We start from the raw sequence: 19,326 nt of genomic DNA, 5'->3' as shown, positions 1-19,326 counted from the left end.
ATATATTCTCCCAGACAAAAGAACAAAATACTGCAGTTATACATAAACTGATGTAGTGGGGAGGTTATTACAGGGTCTGATAGTTCTTGAAATTTCAGGAACAGTTTGGTCACTAGGCTTAGAAATATGCATGTTTCATTTGAGGCTTTTATTAACAACACGTGCCTGTGCTCCATGTCATGTTATAATTCTGAGTGGAAGAATCAAAACATTAACAAACATTAGCACATGAAGTACAGAGTAAAATCTGAGGGAAATACCTGAAAGATGTAAGAGAGGTGTGAGGTGATAACCAGGGACTGTGATGGTGCTCAATTTCATGCTGAGGAAGCAGGGATGGCTCTGCTGATGCTTCTTCATCTCCGTTAGACATTAAACTAAGGGTGGAAGGTGAATTTTGTGGAACATATTTGAAAAGATATGGGCTCTTCATTACAGTTATGTCAAGATTGTGATGCGACAATGACACAGAGGAACAGCAATGCTGCTGGTTACACTCAGGTCAAGGGTGTGCGGAGATGGACACACAGGATCTCTGTGAGCCTTGAGTTTCCATTCCTCATATTCCAGTGGGGCTCAATGTAGAAGATGAACACAGACACACTACATCATGCTGGAGATTCTTTGTTGATGATACAGGTAAAGTTAGGAAATGCTCAATATAGATTATGAGAAATTTGTAACTAAAATGTGTTAATTTCTAACCTAGCACAGTAATACCATGTAGGTAATAAACCATATGATTGCATTTCTGTAGGGATTTCTATAAAGCATGTTGTGAAGCAATGTCAGGAATCTTCTCAAAGATATCCTAGATGACCTCTTTGGTTCTTGTTCCATCATTGCTTTGAACTCAGTTAGCTTTGGTTCAATGGGGCAAGGCTGTGTCTTTCTGTTGCACACACAGTTATTTATGCACTTATTTAAGATAAATGCTGTCCTATTTTCATTTTTATGTTCTTTTTTGAATAGATTGTTAACACTCAAACACTTCATGTGATCATTGAAAATGACACCTGTATTGGTCACCTCATTGCCATTATACTTTGGAACTTTTAGATGCTTATCAATGATCTCTTATGGGAAAGAAAGTAAGTCTTTGAAATACTAAATGTGAAACATTTATAGGAATGTCATTTGAGAAGAAACTTTTGAACACTCAGTTGACAAATTTTGGGATTAACTGAAAAAACTCATAACTACTGAAATCTCTGCACACATTAGTTCTCAGTATCACTTTATTGAATTAATTTATTAAAGTGTGTGGTTTGAAAAGCTTTTCCTGACAGTGCTTTGTGACTTTTCACTGTGGGCAGATGGAATGTTGGTTGTATGCTATCATAAAGTTGAGAGGTATTTTTGTCTCTCCTTTATTTCCTTGGGAGTTTCATTTTATGTATGTTCTATAACCAGTCTATTGCTGATAAGAGACACATAAGATCATGTAAGTACAGCCATTCTTACATGTGAATGTTGTAGTTTTCCATTTTGTTTTATATTGTTGTAAAACATTCAGAAATAAGTTTTCCTCTTTCAGCAAAGGATAAATACTTCCAAATGCACAGTTTCAATAATTGTGAATTGCAAATTGAATAACAATATTGTATTATACTGGATTTCTTGTATTTAGGGGGCTCTTACACAACAAATCAATTATTTGTGGTTTTAGTTTGTGTTTTTCATAGTTTGGATTTTAATTCTTTGTTTCTATGCTCTTTCTACTAACGCATAGCATCATTTGTAAAAATGTCATTAACTCCAACATAAAATATTTAAATGTACTTGTCCTTTTGTGGTAGACTCTGTACTGTGTTTCGAGCACCCTTGCTGATATTAAGCGCCCCTGCACAGAGGTTTATAACTGACTCCCACTGAGGCTTACTCCACTGTGTTTCTGGCACAGTAATACACAGCCATGCCCTTGGGTCTCAGCCTGCTCATCTGCAGAAACAGCATGTTCTTGCTGTTGTCCCTGGAGATGGTGAATTGGCCCTTTATGGAGTCTGCATGTTATATGTAATGACTACCACTACTGATGTATACATCAGACCCATTCCAGTCTCTTCCCTGGAGCCTGGTGGATCTAGTTCACGTTGTAGCTACTGAAGGTGAATCCCAAAGCCATGCAGGAAAGTTTCAGAGACACTCCAGGCTGCACCAAGCCTCTGCTCCACTCTACTAGCTGCTCCTCACCCAGGACACCAGCAAACAGAGAGACATCCTGATTAGAAAACTCTCACTGAGGTTCACTGTGTAACCCACACATTTCCACTGATGAGCTTAGTATCTTTTGTTCTAAATAATTTACCTTTGAAAATTGCAAACATAAAAACCCAGCTCAGGGCCAGCTCCACGGTGAGCATTTGTGCTTATTCCTATCACTGAGTGGAAACAGCAGGGCACCAGGCCTGGGATGAATTTCATCAACAGAGGAAGCCCCTATTTGCATGGCCTCCTGCTATAAAGAGGGCTCTTGGCATGAAAAACTGACAGAGGACTGTGCCCTTCTCAGATTTGACTGTAGTGAGGGAGTTTGGCAACAATAATTGAATTCAACATGATCTGAGAACCCGCTGTGAGATAATGCCTTGGTATCTCTATCTCTTCATGTTATTTGATTTCTCCTGTGCACATAAAATGCATTTTTGTATTCAATTTATCTGCTTTATGAAAGTTATGAAAGTGCCAGAAACTGTTTCTTTTCTTTCAGGAGAGCTGCTGTGCTGTAAATGTTCTCCCCACTGTCTGGCTTATGTGCTCCTAAGCTGTGAACAAACTGTTCCAGGTTCTGGACAGAACACACATCCTTGTTCATGACTCTATTCTCCTCTTTATTCAAAGAGAACATGTGTGACTTTGCTGAATTCTGCTGTTTGCTTAGAGTAAACAAAATCAGCATGTAAGAGGATAATTGGTAGTGAGCTTCTCATTTGCAACTGTCATTAACTCTCTAAGTGCTTTTTTATAATTACACTTTGCTAATCTGTGACATACTCAAGACACAGACATCCCGTATGTAATGTCTGCCCCTGAGATGTAATAACACATATGGACACTTGCCTACTTGTACACGCAGTCACAATAGCAATGCCATCTTCCCTGTGTCCTGAGGCTCCTCTGCAGTCCCTCCCTCCCCTGCTTCCCGTCTGCATCCCTTCCCCATGCAGCTAGTGACCATCATCACGCTGCTTTTCACTAACATCCCTATTTCAACACTGATTTAAAAAAACACACATTCTGTATCTTTTGTTACGTTTCACACAATATGAGTTTGAAATATCTGCACATGATTGTGGGAATCGACATTCATGGACATTTATCCTGATCAATTTCCCAATATATGAAAATGGAGCCAAGGACACAGCTCAGTGGTAGACTAATTGCTGATATACTGTGAGGCCTTTTCATCCCCTGGAAGACAAAAACAAGCAGAAAATGAACAATCAAAAAATAACAAGGTATATTATACTATAGCTTAATTCTTTAATTGGCCTCTTAATGGTTATTTAAATATTACAAGCTTCAGTGATTACCAGGAAAGCCACTCATCATCCTGCTAATATAAATATGTAAAATGTTGTTCTTTTTTTTTTAAAGAGAATGAAAAAGCAAAGCAGAATAAAGAGGATCAGACAGAACAATGCAAACATCACAGGACTTCTAAGCATGACAACAGGAAATCAATAATGGCTATCATAATGTCTTTTGTTTTCTTTGAAATAGTTGTACATGCCTTCACATGATTTCAATATGTGTGAGAGTATGGACAGCTATTTTGAAGAGAACAAGAGATATTGTGTAAGTCATTGTTGATTTCCTATTGTCTGGTCTGAAAGCCCACAATGCTTTCATTCTTTTTTTATTGCTTTTATACCATTTTATTTTGTCTGAATTTATTGCATGTGTTGTTCTTTCTTTACAATAAACAGTGCAACCATAAACAAAAAAAACTACACTGGATTAAGTGTAAATTAATAAATTTTCATGAGAACATCAAAGAATGTCATTACATTTCAATAAAAATATGGAATCTGGAGGTACCTGACTGACATAATAAAACAGGACCAAGACTCACTACCTGGGGCTGAAGTTACCCTAGGCCATGTGATCAGAAAATTAAGTTGGAAGAAATTCATGAATTACAGAAGGCTGAGTTTGCTAGAGAATCAGAGAGTGAGGATAACACATCTGTTGAAGCTGTAAACATATCTCACAAGGAGAAACTTTCATCAAATACAGTTCTCCTTGGGGTATTTCTCTACCCTTTTTCATTTTTTTAATATTTTAATGTCTAAAGCACAGAAAGAGCCTTGTTTTATTTCATAGTCATTTAGTCAAATAAGATCAGCTCATTTCTCTTGATAAAAGACTGCACATGTGAGTCAGTCACATGGCAGTATGCAAATATAGGGGAGACAACTGGGTTAATCTCTTAAATTTTATTATCTGTGCCATGTTATCTTGATGCTAATGAGCTAAATCTAATCCTGGGAACAAATTTGGCAACATATCTAAGGTTGCCTAGTTAGTTTTAAAACATCATATTTTTAAATGTCATAATTCCAAACTTTGGCTTATTACAACCTTTAGTGTTACTGTAATGAACTCAAAGATAAACATGTGTAAGATGTGAATCTCACAAAAAATATTACATACCAATTAAACCATGTTCCGAAAGGTGTTCTCACCTGGGCTAGAAACAAAAGGTGCATGTGGAATCCCATTAGAAACAGGAACTCTCATTCCTGAAACCAAGGCGAGGCAGTGAAAGTGATGGCCCAGGTGAGGTGAATTCTGGGTGAGGAGGTGGAGGTGATTTAGCTTCCCAGGATGACCATGAGGCCACAGCCACATGGTGGATATGTGTGAAGTGTTCATCTCAGCTCTGCTTTCAAGAAGCCTGCATGTGCGAGGATTGAGTGTTTCAAATAATTTCCTCCTGTTCAGTGGGCACATGCTTCACAGAACATCATGACAGTAAGGATGAAGTTAGTCAGTACAGAAGTGTATCTATCTTACAAAAAATAGGAAATGATACGTGACAAATGAATACAGAATGGACTTACATAAAATAAAAAAGGATAAAACCATAGATATGAGAATGTTTAGAAAGTAAAGTTAATATTATGAAACAATATCATTTAATGTTCATATTGTCTCTGACTAGGCTGATATAGATTGAAATTTATGCATATGTATTTCAGAGAAAGAGAGAGACAGAGGAAAGGAAGCCAAAGAAGAATGGTAAAGTATATTTCATAAATTCCTAACATCTAAATTATGTAAATAAAATTACAGCCAGATAATATTTGCAAAAAGAGCTCAGCATGGTTCCTGGAAACTGCCCTGAATCCAGGCCAGCTGCCCCTCTTCTTCCTCTCCTGAGTTCAGGGCTCCTAATGGTGCTGGACTGAGCCTGGGATCCAGGTCTCCTGAGGTGGCCAAAGAGAGGAGAGAGCTGCAAGGTCTCACACCATATGAAAATGGATGATAAGGGTTTAATTTCCTAACCTCAGATATTTACTCTGGCAATAGGCAATTGCTCTCAATGATGAGAAAAATAACAATTTCATTTTACATAATGATAATTCGATATTCAAAAGACACAACTTCCCAACATGTACAAGCTACTTTGCAGTTATAGCCTTTTTAAGAAAATTCATATGATAGAAATCAAGAAAAATGAATATATATATATATATATATATATATATATACATACATATATAACTGAACTTGAATCTTCAATACTTCATAAGACATCTGAAGCCTGTGTATTTTGGGTCCCTTCCAGTTCTGTGATGGTAATACACAGAGGAAACCCCAGAGGCCCACATGAAGCCCTCAGTCCCCTGCTTCCTGCTCTGCACCTGATCCTGGAGCTCAGGCCTCTACTAGGTGGATCTCCATCGCCCCCTGCTGGTACTAAGGGCCCCTGAAGGGACGTTTGTGTCATCTCACAGCGACATTGTCTCACTGTGTCTCTAGCACAGTAGTTCATGGCCATGTCCTCGGCTCGCAGGCCACTCATCTTGCCGTTGTCTCTGTGGATGGTGAATTGGCCCTTTACGGAGTCTGTGTAGTCTATGTAACTACTACTGCTACTGATGCCTGAGATCCACTCCAGCTCCTTCCCGAGAGCCTGGCGGATCCAGCTCATGTGGTAATCACTGAAGGTGAATCCTGAGGCCATGCAGGAGAGTCTCAGGGAGCCCCCAGGTTGTACCAAGCCTCCCCTGGACTCCACCAGCTGCTCCTCACACAAGACACCTGTAAGGACATCTTGATCAGAACTCTGTCACATATGTCCAATTGTTTATCCTACTCATTCCACTCACTCACACTGTATTTATTATTTTTCATGAATTACCTTTTAAAATTGCAAGAAGCAAAACTCCAATTCAGTGCCAGCTCTATGGTGAGCTGTCTGTGCTCAGTGCCAATCACCAAGTGGTAACAGCTGGGAATCCAGGGCTGGGCTCCTTTGGAGAGCTTCAGGGTCAGGGATGGGCTGGTTTTCATCAGCACAGGGAGGCCCTATTTGCATGGCCTCCTGTATATATGGCCAGTTATGTTCTGAAAGCCTCAGAGAAGAAAGGGTTCAAAGCACATGAAAGTGTTTTGAGATTTGTTTTGTACTATCTCTAATATACAGAACACATGGTTCTATCCTATGTGTAACTCATCAGTTTTTTTTTTTTTTTTTATTCTTGCCAATATGTAATTACTGGATTTGGTAACTTCACAAGATTGCAGATGTGTATGTAGCATGAGAAGCATAATGTCCTATGAGATGTGACATTAAAGGCTATAAAAATCATCCTATCTGTGAGGTCCTACAATCTTCTCACAGAACTCAACGACTTGCTGAGCAATTCCAAGACAGAGGGGTCATGCTATATGACGACTGTCACATGTCTTCTTCTAAAGAGAGAATATGACAATATTATGGTGTATTCTATTATATTCATAAATGAGTAGACAAGAGGAATCTTTTTCAAAAATATATTCAGGTATCTGACAGCTTTTCTTACCTCTGGGGAAGTAAGACATTATTTAAAAATATACACTTATTATATATATTATGCAAAAATATATACATATTAGATGTATATTTCAATGATGAACAAGTGATATACATTTTGATAGTTATACAAATAAATATTCACAAAACCATGCCCATTCAGAAGATATTTAATATTTACTCGTTAATTCTCCTGTCCTTTTCCATAAAACACTCTTTCTGTAAATATTTTTATTCTATTCTTTCCTAAAATAAACATTTATTACTGTCTGTGACAGTTCCTTCTTATGGTGACAAAAATAGCAGACTACTTTTGCATGATGATCATGAGAACTGTGTATTCTCAGCAACTATGTTCTTAAGATGCACAGTCTTTCAACAATGTTTACCATACTGCTTCTTGCTACCTTAAGAAGAATTGCCATCACCTTGTATTTGTTTTTACATTATGTATTATGTCCATCCTTTTGATTTGACTGACTCTGTCCTGGTATGTCACATTTGGGTTTACTTTATTAAAAAAAAGTTATAAGAACTGTGGGAGTAATAAAATGCAAAATGTGTAATTGTCATTTCACAAAAGAATGGAAAAGAAAGTTCTCTAAAAGATATAACTGCATATATATTTAAGTATATATGATAGATAACCATATTACTGAGTTTTGTTGGATCATTGAACAAAACTGTTTGCAAGTATCCTCTATAGGCTTTAATTTTATGACTTCAACAACTATTTCTAAGTGACAATATGTAATTAACTAGTGATTTCCTACTGTTTATTTTTTCTGAGAGTCTGTATAACTTGTACCCTTTTTTCTGTTTTTTTTTCTTTTTTCTCATTAAATAATTTTTTTAAAAAAGATGCTCAGTCTTTTTTACTAGAATATGCAAGTTGCTGCAGCTTTACCACAGGAAGTCACATGAAGAAGATGATAAAATACAGGTGTAAATATAATCTGACAAAACCAAAATCTCTTCAATTCCCTGCACTCTGGAGACCTCACCTGGGAAGTGGAGAAGCTGCACTGCACACTCTCTGCAGTGTGTGTGAAGCTAAGACAGAGGGGAAACTAAACATGAAGACATCAGTCCGAAGCATCCTTCTCTCCACCAGCTATGGATCCCCTTCTGGTTCCCTGAAGATCCCCAGGTCCATTTGCTGGTCCAGAGCTTTCCTAACTGGTCCTGAGCACCCGGTCCTGATCTCCTGCAGCATACTCTTCTTGTTCCTGTGCACCTGCTACTGATCCTGAGCACCTCCTGCTGATCCACACCACCCTGTTCATAGCATTGTGCCTGGGCTCACACTTGGACTGCTTCAGTAAATGCATTGCACAGTGCAATATGGTGATTTTTTGACGAATATTAAGGACAGTTACTCAAATAACTGGTTCTTGGCTTTAGAGATGCTGGCTTCTCAGGGATGAATGACAAGTTGTGCCTCAACTATTAGCATCCTGCCACATCCACTCGGTTTCCTGGCCTGTCATCTGAAGGAACCAACTACAGGGGCAACATCCTAGAGCTCTGCTAACCAGAGAATGTGCGCTTGAGACACAGGGATTTAGAGGTCTTCATGGGTCCAGGCCTGGTTTCTTGCAGCAGTAGCTAAGATGCTACAGTGTGAGAACAGGGCGACTCATGTGATCACAGGCAGAATCTCCGCATCATCCTTTCTGTTTTCCTACACTCACATATGGGAGCCACCACCAGAAAGAGAAAGAACCAGAATTATTCTAGGTTCTGAAAGACTAACTTTACATCTGTCTGTGAGCATCTTAAATATTGAGATACCAAACAAATTAAGGCAATGTGCAACATGAGCTAATCTGGTAGCTCAAAAACATTTGTATCTGTGATGCAGTCTTGTCCATGAAGATCAGAAGGAGGTAAAGGATGAACAAATTTTAGTCATTGCCTCTGGTTGGAGGATGCTGACTGAGCCCCCTAAGAACCCATCAATGTTCATGGAGTCCATTGCTCAAGGCACAAAACTCTGACTCCAGGATCAGACAGGTAGTGGAAGGGCTGGTCAGGGAGCTGGTTGTGTTTGCAGATGAAGGAAAACTCTAGTAATATGAAAATCAGCACACAGGTGCCAAAGATAACAGGACTGTGAGGTGCACACAGCACATGTGCTTAGGTACATATGCATAACATACAGCATCAATTCACATTCCACGTGCATCTATTCACATCCATTTCAAGGTCCTTGTTCAAATCAATTTGAATTCTCCATTCTCTACTTGTTCATTCAATAGTGTAATCCAAGAATGTGAGACCAATAACAAATTGTTAGTATCTCAATTAAGTTGGCACAAATCCTCTAAAAGTTATCTTAAGTTTTGTAGATTTTTTGGCACTCACCTGATCATATTTCTCTTTGTGCACGTGAAATGCACTCATACATATGCATGTTCATGGGTTTCTGTGAAGATACATTTATTTAATCTCAATGTTCTTTACAACTTTTATCTGCTGCACAGCAGATGTTTACACTTGTGTAGTGTAATTTCTAGCCTTTTTGATATAGAACTTAGTTTTTTGTTGCCACATTTTTTTCTGTAGCAAGATGCATTGCTATGAAGACACCTGGAGCTGTTCACTTCCTGCAAGTTGGAGGACAATACTGCACATGAAATTCAGAGCAGAGCACAGAGCCTGAAAGTGAATGGTTTTCAGCTGTGATGGGGATGGCACTGGTCTTCAGGGGACTCTCAGTCAACCAGAGGGGTGCAGTTCTTATTTACTATTGGTGCAATAAAAGGCTTTCCATTAAGATGCAGCCAGGACCTTCATGATTCCTTGCTACAGAGTTCCACAGCAAACACTACTCAGATTAACTAGGATCAGCATGCAAGCTAGATTCAACCAGTGCTCTACGCATTACCTAAGGTAGGATGCTGTTTTAATTAGATCTCCTAAATAATTCTTCCATGACCTGACACCCTTATCAATTTGTGTATGAGTCAGGACACTGGGTCTGAGGATTCCTTAGTGAGTCATGATGGAGCACAGAGCCCAGCTCCATTTCTCTTCACTGGCAGGCCCTGAGCATGGGGAGTGTGCATTCTGACATCCAGTGTGATGTGGCACAAATGCTGGATGCAGGGGTCACTCTGTTTGTGACCACTTCAGCAGAGCAGCACGTGTCCTATTTCATCACCACTGCCATGAGTGCTATTTGTCTACTTTGTAAACAGATTAATCACATGGAAATCCTTATTTGTGACCACACAACGCAGATAGTCTGCTAGTTTAATGAGCCACAATTGGGACTGGGAGAGCCCTTTCCATTTGAGCACAGTGCTCTCTCAGTTCATTGAGAGATGAGAATCCAGATTCTTTTAACTCATTTACCCACATCATTTTGATATTGGGGACTAAAACTCCCAACATAATAGATTTCCAGTATGAGTTAATGTTCTCTAAAATGACAAATGAATTTTAGGAACAATGGAGGGTAAGAGCAGAAAATATTTATTGAGAGAAAGCAAGGTTCTCCCTGAGAGATACAAAGGGTCCCAAGTGGGTTGCCAAAGGCTCTGTATTTCCTAGGGACTTTTATAGAGCAAAAAAACAAAGTGAGACATGTCTAATGTAGGGAAACCATGGGAACCCACAAGATGGGCATAGGTGGGACAGAACTATGGGCAATCTATAAGATTATGACTGTAATTACTCAGGTAAAGTTGATTAAATCGGGCCCAAGTGGGGACGCAAGTCACATAGCAAGCAGGAACCCAAACTGAGCAGTGATTCTTTCTGTAGGGGGTTGGGCTAATGACTCCTGGCTTCCTCAGGGTGATAGAGACCTAAGTAGAATATCAATCCTTTTGATTGTTTGATCTTTTTTTTTTAATTTTATTTAAGGAGAAAAATAAAACAGAAAAAGGGTACAGGTCATACAGAATTTCAGAAAGAATAAACAATAGAAAATCACTAGCTAATAGATTACATATAGTTATCTTAGGAATAGTTGTTCAAGCCACAAAACCAAAGCATAGAAAGTGGACTCTCAAACAGTGAGACTGCAAACAGTTTTGTTCAATGATCCAACAAAACTCAGTAATATGGTTATCTATCCTATACACTTAAATATATATGCAGTTAAATCCTTTAGAGCACTTTCTTTTCCTTTCTTTTGTACAATGACAATTACACATTTTGGGTTTTATTACTCCCACAGTTCTTATTACGTTTTTTGGAATAAAGTAAAAGCAAATGTGACATAACAGAACATAGTCAGTCAAATCAAAAGGATGGACATAATAGGTAATGTAAAAACAAAATAACAGGATTGTTGGATCTTTTGTCTTGATGCCTGGCCCACAGTGGGTGGTGCCTGTCTCCTCCTTAGGTACAAGGTGTCTGGACTTCTGCACTGGCTCCTTTGAGGTCCTAGTCCTGTATGTCTGTCTACAATATTTCTATCTAACTCAGCTGCCTATAATAATCCATGAGGAAGTAATGACTGATCTGACTTCTTCAGGTTGAACGTGATCATACTTGCAGATCATCAGTCAGGGATACTCTGCAGAGATCCTATCTAATGACTTCCATAGATACCAGGCATTTTTGTCCTGGTTAGGTGTACAGCTTTAAGTCTGGAGTAGTCAAGGAAAAGAAAGAATTATGTATGTATGGGCCAAAGCCTTAGGATAATTATGAGTACAGTGAACAAAGATTTTCATCAAAAGAGCTAGTAATGACTTCCTATAAAGAGAAAGTCCAGTGAATTTTAGAATCTGTTGTGTCAGGGGCTTGGGATTTATCTCAGCAACATAGGTGCTTGCCTTGAAAGCACGTGGTTTTGTGTTCAATCTTCAGTATTGATAAAAAATAAAATAAAGAATCCATTGTGTCATTGACTTGTCATTTAATATCTTGAACAGCTACTGAGACATGAACAAGCATATTAGGAATGTACATGTTAAGTTTTCACAATTGCATATGTTCGTCCTGTATTAAGTTCCTCCTGTCTCGTGGCTTGAGTTTGGAGGATGGCCTGTTTTGCTAATTTTAGCATTTTTACTTAGGAGAGAGACAAGCTGCAGCTTCATTTAAGGCCTATTGGGTATAGTTAATTAAGGGCTTGATATGCATCATATAACCTTTTCTCTGGACAAGAGCTGGTGGATCCCAGTAAAAGCAATCTCGAATATTTGTTATTTGTGTTTATCTGAATGATATCTTAGGATTTGGAAGCCTTTAAGAGAAAACCAAGTTTAATCAAAGCATGTATAAATATAATATGAGCATTAGAGCTAAAAGGTCAGTTTAGAAACTGTTTCTAAGGAAATTCATCATGCGAGGTCCAGTGGGTTGTCGGCTGAGTGATGGTCAGTAGTTGTGATGTGAAGGTTGTGTATTCTGGTCACACTAGCTCTAAATATTGTAATTCCAAATATTGAGTATTGTAGTCCAGTATTGCAATCACTTTTCCAGTCCTCTTTACAATACAAAAAGTTATATCCATAATCCCATTGAGACACTGTTGGAATCCCAACAAGTTAATTCCAATCTAGCACCTCCAATGCAACCACTGAAGAAAATAAAGACACTTAGATATATTCAAAGTTAAGGGCAACCAAAGGGTCCTAAGTATAATTCCCATGAGGATGTGCAGACACAGGCCTTGATTCCTGGCCTGTCCTAGAATTTATTATCTTGTAAAGAAGGGGATGGCTTGAGGATGAGTGACAGAGAGGATGGAAGGCCTATGTAAATTGAACTGGTCAGCCAGGTAGAGAGAAAAGCACCTTAAGAAAATGCAGGTAGACTCTGGTACCAATACAAAAAAATGCAGGTAGAATGACACACAGAAGGATCAGTCATCATAATTCAATTAAGTTAGCAATGGAATTGTTTTGGGAGTTGGTTGCTTCACTTTCTGATATGCAAATTTGTATGCCCTGGGACTTAGTGTCTCTTTATCTCCAGGCTCTTACCCAGTTGGCATTCCTGGAGCTGACAGGCTCTTCAATCCCACTTTGCTCATATCTTTTACAGAGAGCACTATGTGCGAAACTAGACTGTCTGAGGGCTTAATGATTACATATCAGTACCTTCGATAGCCTTATTTGTAATGCCTAGAGCCAACTGAAGTGAGAAGGATATACCATAGTCAGATCTATACATATCAGCTTATGGAAATGAGTCTCAATAAAATCAGTGTTGCAGCAATTGTTCTGCATTCAAGGGGAGTCACTCAAATTGTCTCCTACAAATCTAAAGACAAATATTAGACATTTCAAAGAACTCCAGGAAAATGAAATTCAGGACATTCTATAGTGTATCCAGCTATATCTCAGGAGATGGAAGGTTCTGGAATATTTTCTCACCTAGGGCTGAAAACAACAGGTGCACCTGGGACACCACGGGAAACAGGAACTCTCATCCCTGAAACCAGGGCACAGTAGTGATGATGATGGCCTAGGTGAAGTGCAGATCTGAGTGAGGAGGGGACGGTATTTAGTTTCACAGGATGACAGTGACCATGATTTCCATGGACAACTGAGGGAAATGTGGGACATTTATGTGGGAAGACATCACCTCAGTTCTGTTTTCAAGCAGTGTGCATATGTGCAGATTGTGTATTTAAAATAATTTTGTTCTCTTCAATGCACACTTGCCATGATACAAAGAATTATATTACTAATAAAAATATATTTGACTATTTTATAAAAATTTATTAAAGAGTATGTAACTAATGAATACAGAATGAATAGATATAAAATTTAAAAAAGTAGGAAGACTAATCAGAGAACTGGTTTACTGAAGAAAAATGAATATTATGAAACAGGAACATTTTGTTTTAAATATTATCTCTTCTTACACCCATATATAGATTGAAACCTGTACATTTGTGTTATAGAGACAGAGACAGATATAGACTAAAGAAAAAGAATAATGAAGTTCCTTTGATAAATTCCTAATTTAAAGCTACATAAATTAATTCCAGCCACATAACATGAACACAAAGAGCTGAGCCAGGTCCCTGGACACTGCCCTGAGTTCTGCCTGCTGCCCCTCTGCCTCCTCTCCCAAGCCCAGGGCTTCTCATGGTGCTTGAATGAGCCTGGGGACCAGGTCTCCTGAGGTGCCAATGAGAGGAGAGAACTGCAAGGTCTCAGACGCTGTGCAGAGGGAAGGGAATAATTTAGTTTTCTAACCTGAAACATTTACTCATGCAATAGACAATGGTTCCTTATGAGGAGAAAACTAAGAATATCATTTTTAGATAAGGATGATGTGGTATTCAAATGAAACTTAACTTCTCAAAATGTATTTTGGGTTTTATCGCCTTTTTTAGAAAAACGATACGAAAAACACCAAGAAAATAATATGTATAAATAACGAAAACTGTGCGTGTATCTTAAATACCCTCTAAGTTATCTAAAGCTTGTGTATCTCCGGTCTCTTCCTGTGATGTGAAGACAGAGGAAACCCCAGAGGCCTTAAGGAAACCCTCAGTTACCTGCTTCCTGCTCTGCTCCTGCTTCCAGGGGCCTAGCCCTGTCTCACTCAGTGGATCTCCATCGCCCCCTGCTGGTCGTAAGCGCCCCTGTAGGGATGTTTGTGTCTGGACTCATAGTGACATTTTCTCACTTTGTGTAGCACAGTAATACACAGCCGTGTCCTCGGGTCTCAGGCCGCTCATCTGCAGATACAGCGTGTTGTTGTTGTCTCTGGAGATGGTGAATCGGCCCTTCACCGAGTTTGCATATTCTATATCACTACTATCATCACTGATAGCTGCGATCCACTCCAGCCCCTTCCCTGGAGCCTGGCGGATCCAGCTCATGTACCAATTACTGAAGGTGAATCCCGAGGCCACGCAGGAGAGTCTCAGGGACCCACCAGGCTGCACCAAGCCTCCCCCGGACTCCACCAGTTGCTCCTCACACAAGACACCTGCAAACACAGGGATACTTTGTTCAGAAAAGTAGTACAGATGTCCTCTATTTATCATACTCATGTCTATTATCACAATAACTATCACTTGTTTTTCATCAATTACCTTTCAAAATGAAAAGGAGGAAAACCCATCTCATTGTAAACTCCATGGTGAGCCGTCTGTGCTCAGTCCTGATCATCAAGTGGAAACACCTGAACCTCGAGGGCTGCACTCCTGTGCAGAGCTGCAGGGTGAGGGCTGGGCTGGCTTTCATCAACACAGTGAGGCCCTATTTGCATGTCCTCCTCCTATATAGCCAGTTCTATTGAGGAAGCCTCAGAAAGAGAAGAATACTTTGAAAAGTATTCTTTGGAATATCCCTAATATATAGACCAGTTGGTTTATTCTTATGTCTGTGTAGTGATAAACACATAACATCATGTGTTTTACTTCTTACATACATGTAATTAAGGATTTGATGATTTGATAAGTTTGCAGATATGTACATAGAGTTAGAAGTATAATGACCTATGAGATGTGAGCTATCTTTTATAAAACTGCAGTTCTCAACTGATGGCAGATCATTTCCAAGACATAGTGGCCATGTTTCATGATGTTTTTCAAAGGTCTTCTTCTACTCAGAGAACCTGACAGTATTTTCTGTGTTGTATTAGTCTCATAAAGGAACAGATAAGCAGAATCTTTGTCAAGCATATGTTCAAGAATATGGTGTCTCATGTTTTTTACCTCTGCATTAGGCTTTCCACTATAAGATACCTATTATAAGTATATGTATTAATTTTAATGATGGATAAATGAGATGCATTTTGATACATACTATCAACGTGGTAATACTTACAAAGTATGCCCATTGTCAAGATATGCTATGGATCCTAAATTCTCCTGTTGTATTTCATAAAGTGTCCTTCCTTTATTGTAGATCCTTCCTCAACTGAAACATTTATTACTGCATGAGCCTGTCTGTTTCTCTTGGAGATAAAATTAGCACTCTAATTTTCCATGATGATGATGATGAGTATCGTATATTCCACAGCATCTAAATTCTTAAGATGTTTGTTCTTCTTTTCAGTATATGCAAGTTCTTATTGCTGTCCACAGGAATTCAGGCGAAGGAAATGAAAACAGTGCAGGTGTAAATGTAATCTATCACCACCAAGTCCCTTTCATAGCTTGGGCTCTGGAGAATTCATATGTGAGGTAGCAAGGATGTGCCGTTCGTTCTCCAACGTGTGTGTGATGATCACACAGAGGAGAGAGTTCATTCACTAAAATGAAGCCCTCAGTCCTTAGCTTCCTTCTCTGAACCTCTAGAAGCCCTCAGTCCTTAGCCTCCTTGTAGGAACCTTCTCCGGTGCCACCCCTAGTTCTCTGCAGATCCCCAGGGCTCTTTCACTAGTCAGAGATTTCCCTTATCAGCCCTCTCCTCTCAAGCACTCCCCTCTTCTTTGTTCTGAGCGCCCTCTACTGGTCGGCGCTACTCTATACATAGTTTTGTGTCAGGGTTACCAGTTTCCTCCCGCTAGAAAACTTTCAGGCACTGTCTTGCACAGTACTGCACGACGGTGGTTTCCATGGATAGTAAGGACAGTTGCACAGGGAACTGGTTCTTGGCTGTCTTTAGATATGCTGACTTTCAGGGATGAATTACAAACTGTGCCACAGCTCTTAATCATTCTGACACATTCACTCAGTTTCCTTCATGGTGGTTGAAGGATCCAGCTCCAGAGACAGCATAGAGGGAGTGGAAAAAAACCAGCGAATGTGCAAGTCAGATCACGACCGACTGTGAGTCCTTTGCTGGACCAGATCAGGTCTCTTGCAGCAGTAGTTGAGACAGGATGGTAGAGAACATAGTGAGTCCTGAGATCAGATGCAGCATCTCTACATCATCTGGGAGCCAGCATGTACAGGAGTAAATGTTTCGGATTAGGAAATTAAATTTTTCCTATCCCTCTTCACATGGTCTGAGACCTTGTAGCTCTCTCATCTCCTTGGCCACCTCAGGAGGCCTGGTCCCCAGGCTCAGGCCCAGCACCATGAGGAGCCCTATGCTTAGGGGATGAGGAAGAGAAGCAGCTGGACTGGACTAAAGAGTCTGGTGTTGAAGAGCAGGTGTACAAATCTCTGAGAACATCTGAAACATTGAGATACACAGTAAATTAAGCTAGAATGAAATATGAGTTTATCTGTTAGCTCCAGAAGTATTTGCATGTGGGGAGCTATGTCGTACATGAAGGTCACCAGGAGACAGAGGACATTCACATTTTTGAAACTGCCACTGAGTGAAAGATGCTCACTGAGCCCTCAATGAAATCCGAAGTCCTTGGAGTCCATTGCTCTAGGCCCAATCCTCCTACTCCATACAGAATATATAATGGAAGAGCTAGTCAGGGAATTGTGTACGTTTTTCTTTGTTTGTTTTTTTTTGTTTGTTTTTTTAAAGGATAAAACTAAACATAATGAAACAGAAAAGAGCAGATCAGAAGAAAACAACGTAAGTGACACAGAATTCAAAGCAAGACAAAAGGGGATCTACAGTGGCTTCAATGTCTCTTGTTTGCTTCTAAATAGTTGTCTATAACTTCAAACACAATGAATTCATACAAAACAAATAGTGTAAAACTGGTCATAATGGAGTAATGACGGCATTACAGGCCTTCAAAACCAGATAATATGACAATTAACAATGGCTGTCATAATGTCTCTTGTTCTCTTAAAAAATAACTGTCCATACCTTCATGTATGTTGAAATTAAATAATACAAAACAGACTAAAACCACTCTGAACAAAGAATAGAAGCATTACTAGATTTCACAGCATGATGATGTAGAATAAGCAATGGATATCATAGTATCTGTTTATCTTCAAAGTAGCTGCTAATTTCATCACACGTAATATAATCATTTCTCATTAACTGTTTACAATAAGTTCTAGGCATGTATAAGCCTCTACATGTATACCTGTCCTTGTTTTCCCCCTAATGGAATTGTGTATGTTTACAGATGAAGGATGGCTTTGCAGATATGAAAAATAGAACATAGGTCCCAGGGATAACAGGGGTGTGAGGTATATAAAACAAATGAGCATAGGGATTGTGTGCATAACACAAAACATCAGTTCACATCCTATGGGCATATGTACACATGCGTTTTAGGGTACTGCTTCAAATAAAATGTCATTCTCCATTCTGTATTTGCTCTTACCATCATTCACATATTCCAGGGTTTTAAGACCCATGGATTAATACTGTCATCTCATTCAATTGGGCAAATATTGTCTAAGACACAGAATTTGTTATGAATTTTATGGACAATTAGACAGTCATCTGATTGTATTTCTCCTTGTGCATGTGAAATGTTCTCATAATAATGTGTCTTCGTGGGTTTATGTTAAGATACATTTATTTTCAACTCAAAGTTCCATACACATTTTTCTACCTCACAGTAGAAATTTACACTAGATACTGTAATTTGTACCCTATTGAAATATATTGTAGTTTTTTATTGATGCATTTTTTTTCTGTAGCAAAGTGCATTTCTGTGTGTACACCTACAGCTCTCAGCTTCCTGCATGGTAGAGAACAATGTTGTACATGAAACTCACAAGTAAGCACAGAACCTGCTACTGAATTTCCCCTCTGTCTTAGCATCAGAAATATTGGGAAAAATCTACAGTGCATCCTCTCCACTAACATATGAATTCGTGATACTTTAGGTAATGTATAACGCATTTTCTGTCGAACATAGTAGCAAAGAATCATGAGGGTCCTTGTTGCAACTTACTGGAAAGTATTTCAATGCACCAATAGTAAATAAGAACTGCACCACTCTGATTGAGTCACCTTGCTACAGAAAAAAAAAATTAATCCCATGTAAGGATCTCCAGTTCTATCTTCATGGGTTCTGAAGGGGCCAAGAGTAACCCCAGTGCAACTCTAATTATGCAGCCTGGAGATGGGTTCTGTCAGTGTAGCCTCCTGCATATCCACAAGAAATTGAGTCTGTGAGTCCCCACACCCTGGCTGAGTACAGGGATTTGCTTCCATCAGATGCCCATGCCTAGAAATCAGGACCCTGTGTTGCAGATACTACTAGAAATGGTAGTAGAGTAATGCAACAGAAGACAGAGTCCAGAGGCTGTGTGTCCACTCAGGATTCTCTGAAGCTCCACCTATATAATGGATTCCCAGAAGAGACAGATATGGAGGCAACAGCATTCCCTTCTGATGCTGGTGATGTAGTGTCTGATTACATGGTTGTCTGGAATCAGGTATCTGGTGAGCTGGTACAATTGCATGAGGGAATCTGGGTTCTTCAGACACCTTGTCCCCAAGAAGGACGCAGTGATGTCCTGGCGGGATTCATGCTGATCCTTCTCCTTT

The 19,326-nt window shown here is 39.3% G+C and overlaps 1 protein-coding gene and 1 gene segment (V, D, J or C); both read right to left on the bottom strand.

Annotated features, from left to right (window-relative positions):
* Positions 1-5,752: 5,752 nt before the first annotated feature.
* LOC100724542 (uncharacterized) lies at positions 5,753-8,355 on the bottom strand. The gene is made up of 2 exons (XM_063254242.1): positions 8,205-8,355; positions 5,753-6,270 (listed from the first exon to the last, which is right to left on the bottom strand). The coding sequence occupies exons 1-2, from the start codon at positions 8,353-8,355 to the stop codon at positions 5,753-5,755; spliced, it is 669 nt and encodes a 222-aa protein (XP_063110312.1).
* Positions 8,356-14,615: 6,260 nt separating this feature from the next.
* Positions 14,616-15,201, bottom strand: LOC100724820 (immunoglobulin heavy variable 3-23-like). The segment is given in 2 exon segments: positions 14,616-14,941; positions 15,048-15,201. Coding segments are annotated over 2 exon segments (477 nt in total).
* Between the last annotated feature and the right edge of the window lie 4,125 nt (positions 15,202-19,326).

This window comes from Cavia porcellus, unplaced genomic scaffold (assembly GCF_034190915.1).
Source record: "Cavia porcellus strain 051 isolate PalLab524CR breed Dunkin Hartley unplaced genomic scaffold, mCavPor4.1 scaffold_8, whole genome shotgun sequence".
In the NCBI taxonomy this organism is placed as follows: domain Eukaryota; kingdom Metazoa; phylum Chordata; class Mammalia; order Rodentia; family Caviidae; genus Cavia; species Cavia porcellus.
This window is presented reverse-complemented; position numbering and strand designations above follow the sequence as displayed.

Coding starts and splice junctions, on each gene's coding strand:
- LOC100724542 (XM_063254242.1), bottom strand. CDS start 8,355: ATGCATTTACTGAAGCAGTCCAAGTGTGAGCCCAGGCACAATGCTATG. Junction 6,271..8,204: donor GGACCGGGTGCTCAGGACCA/GTTAGGAAAGCT, acceptor ATGTCCTTACAG/GTGTCTTGTGTGAGGAGCAG.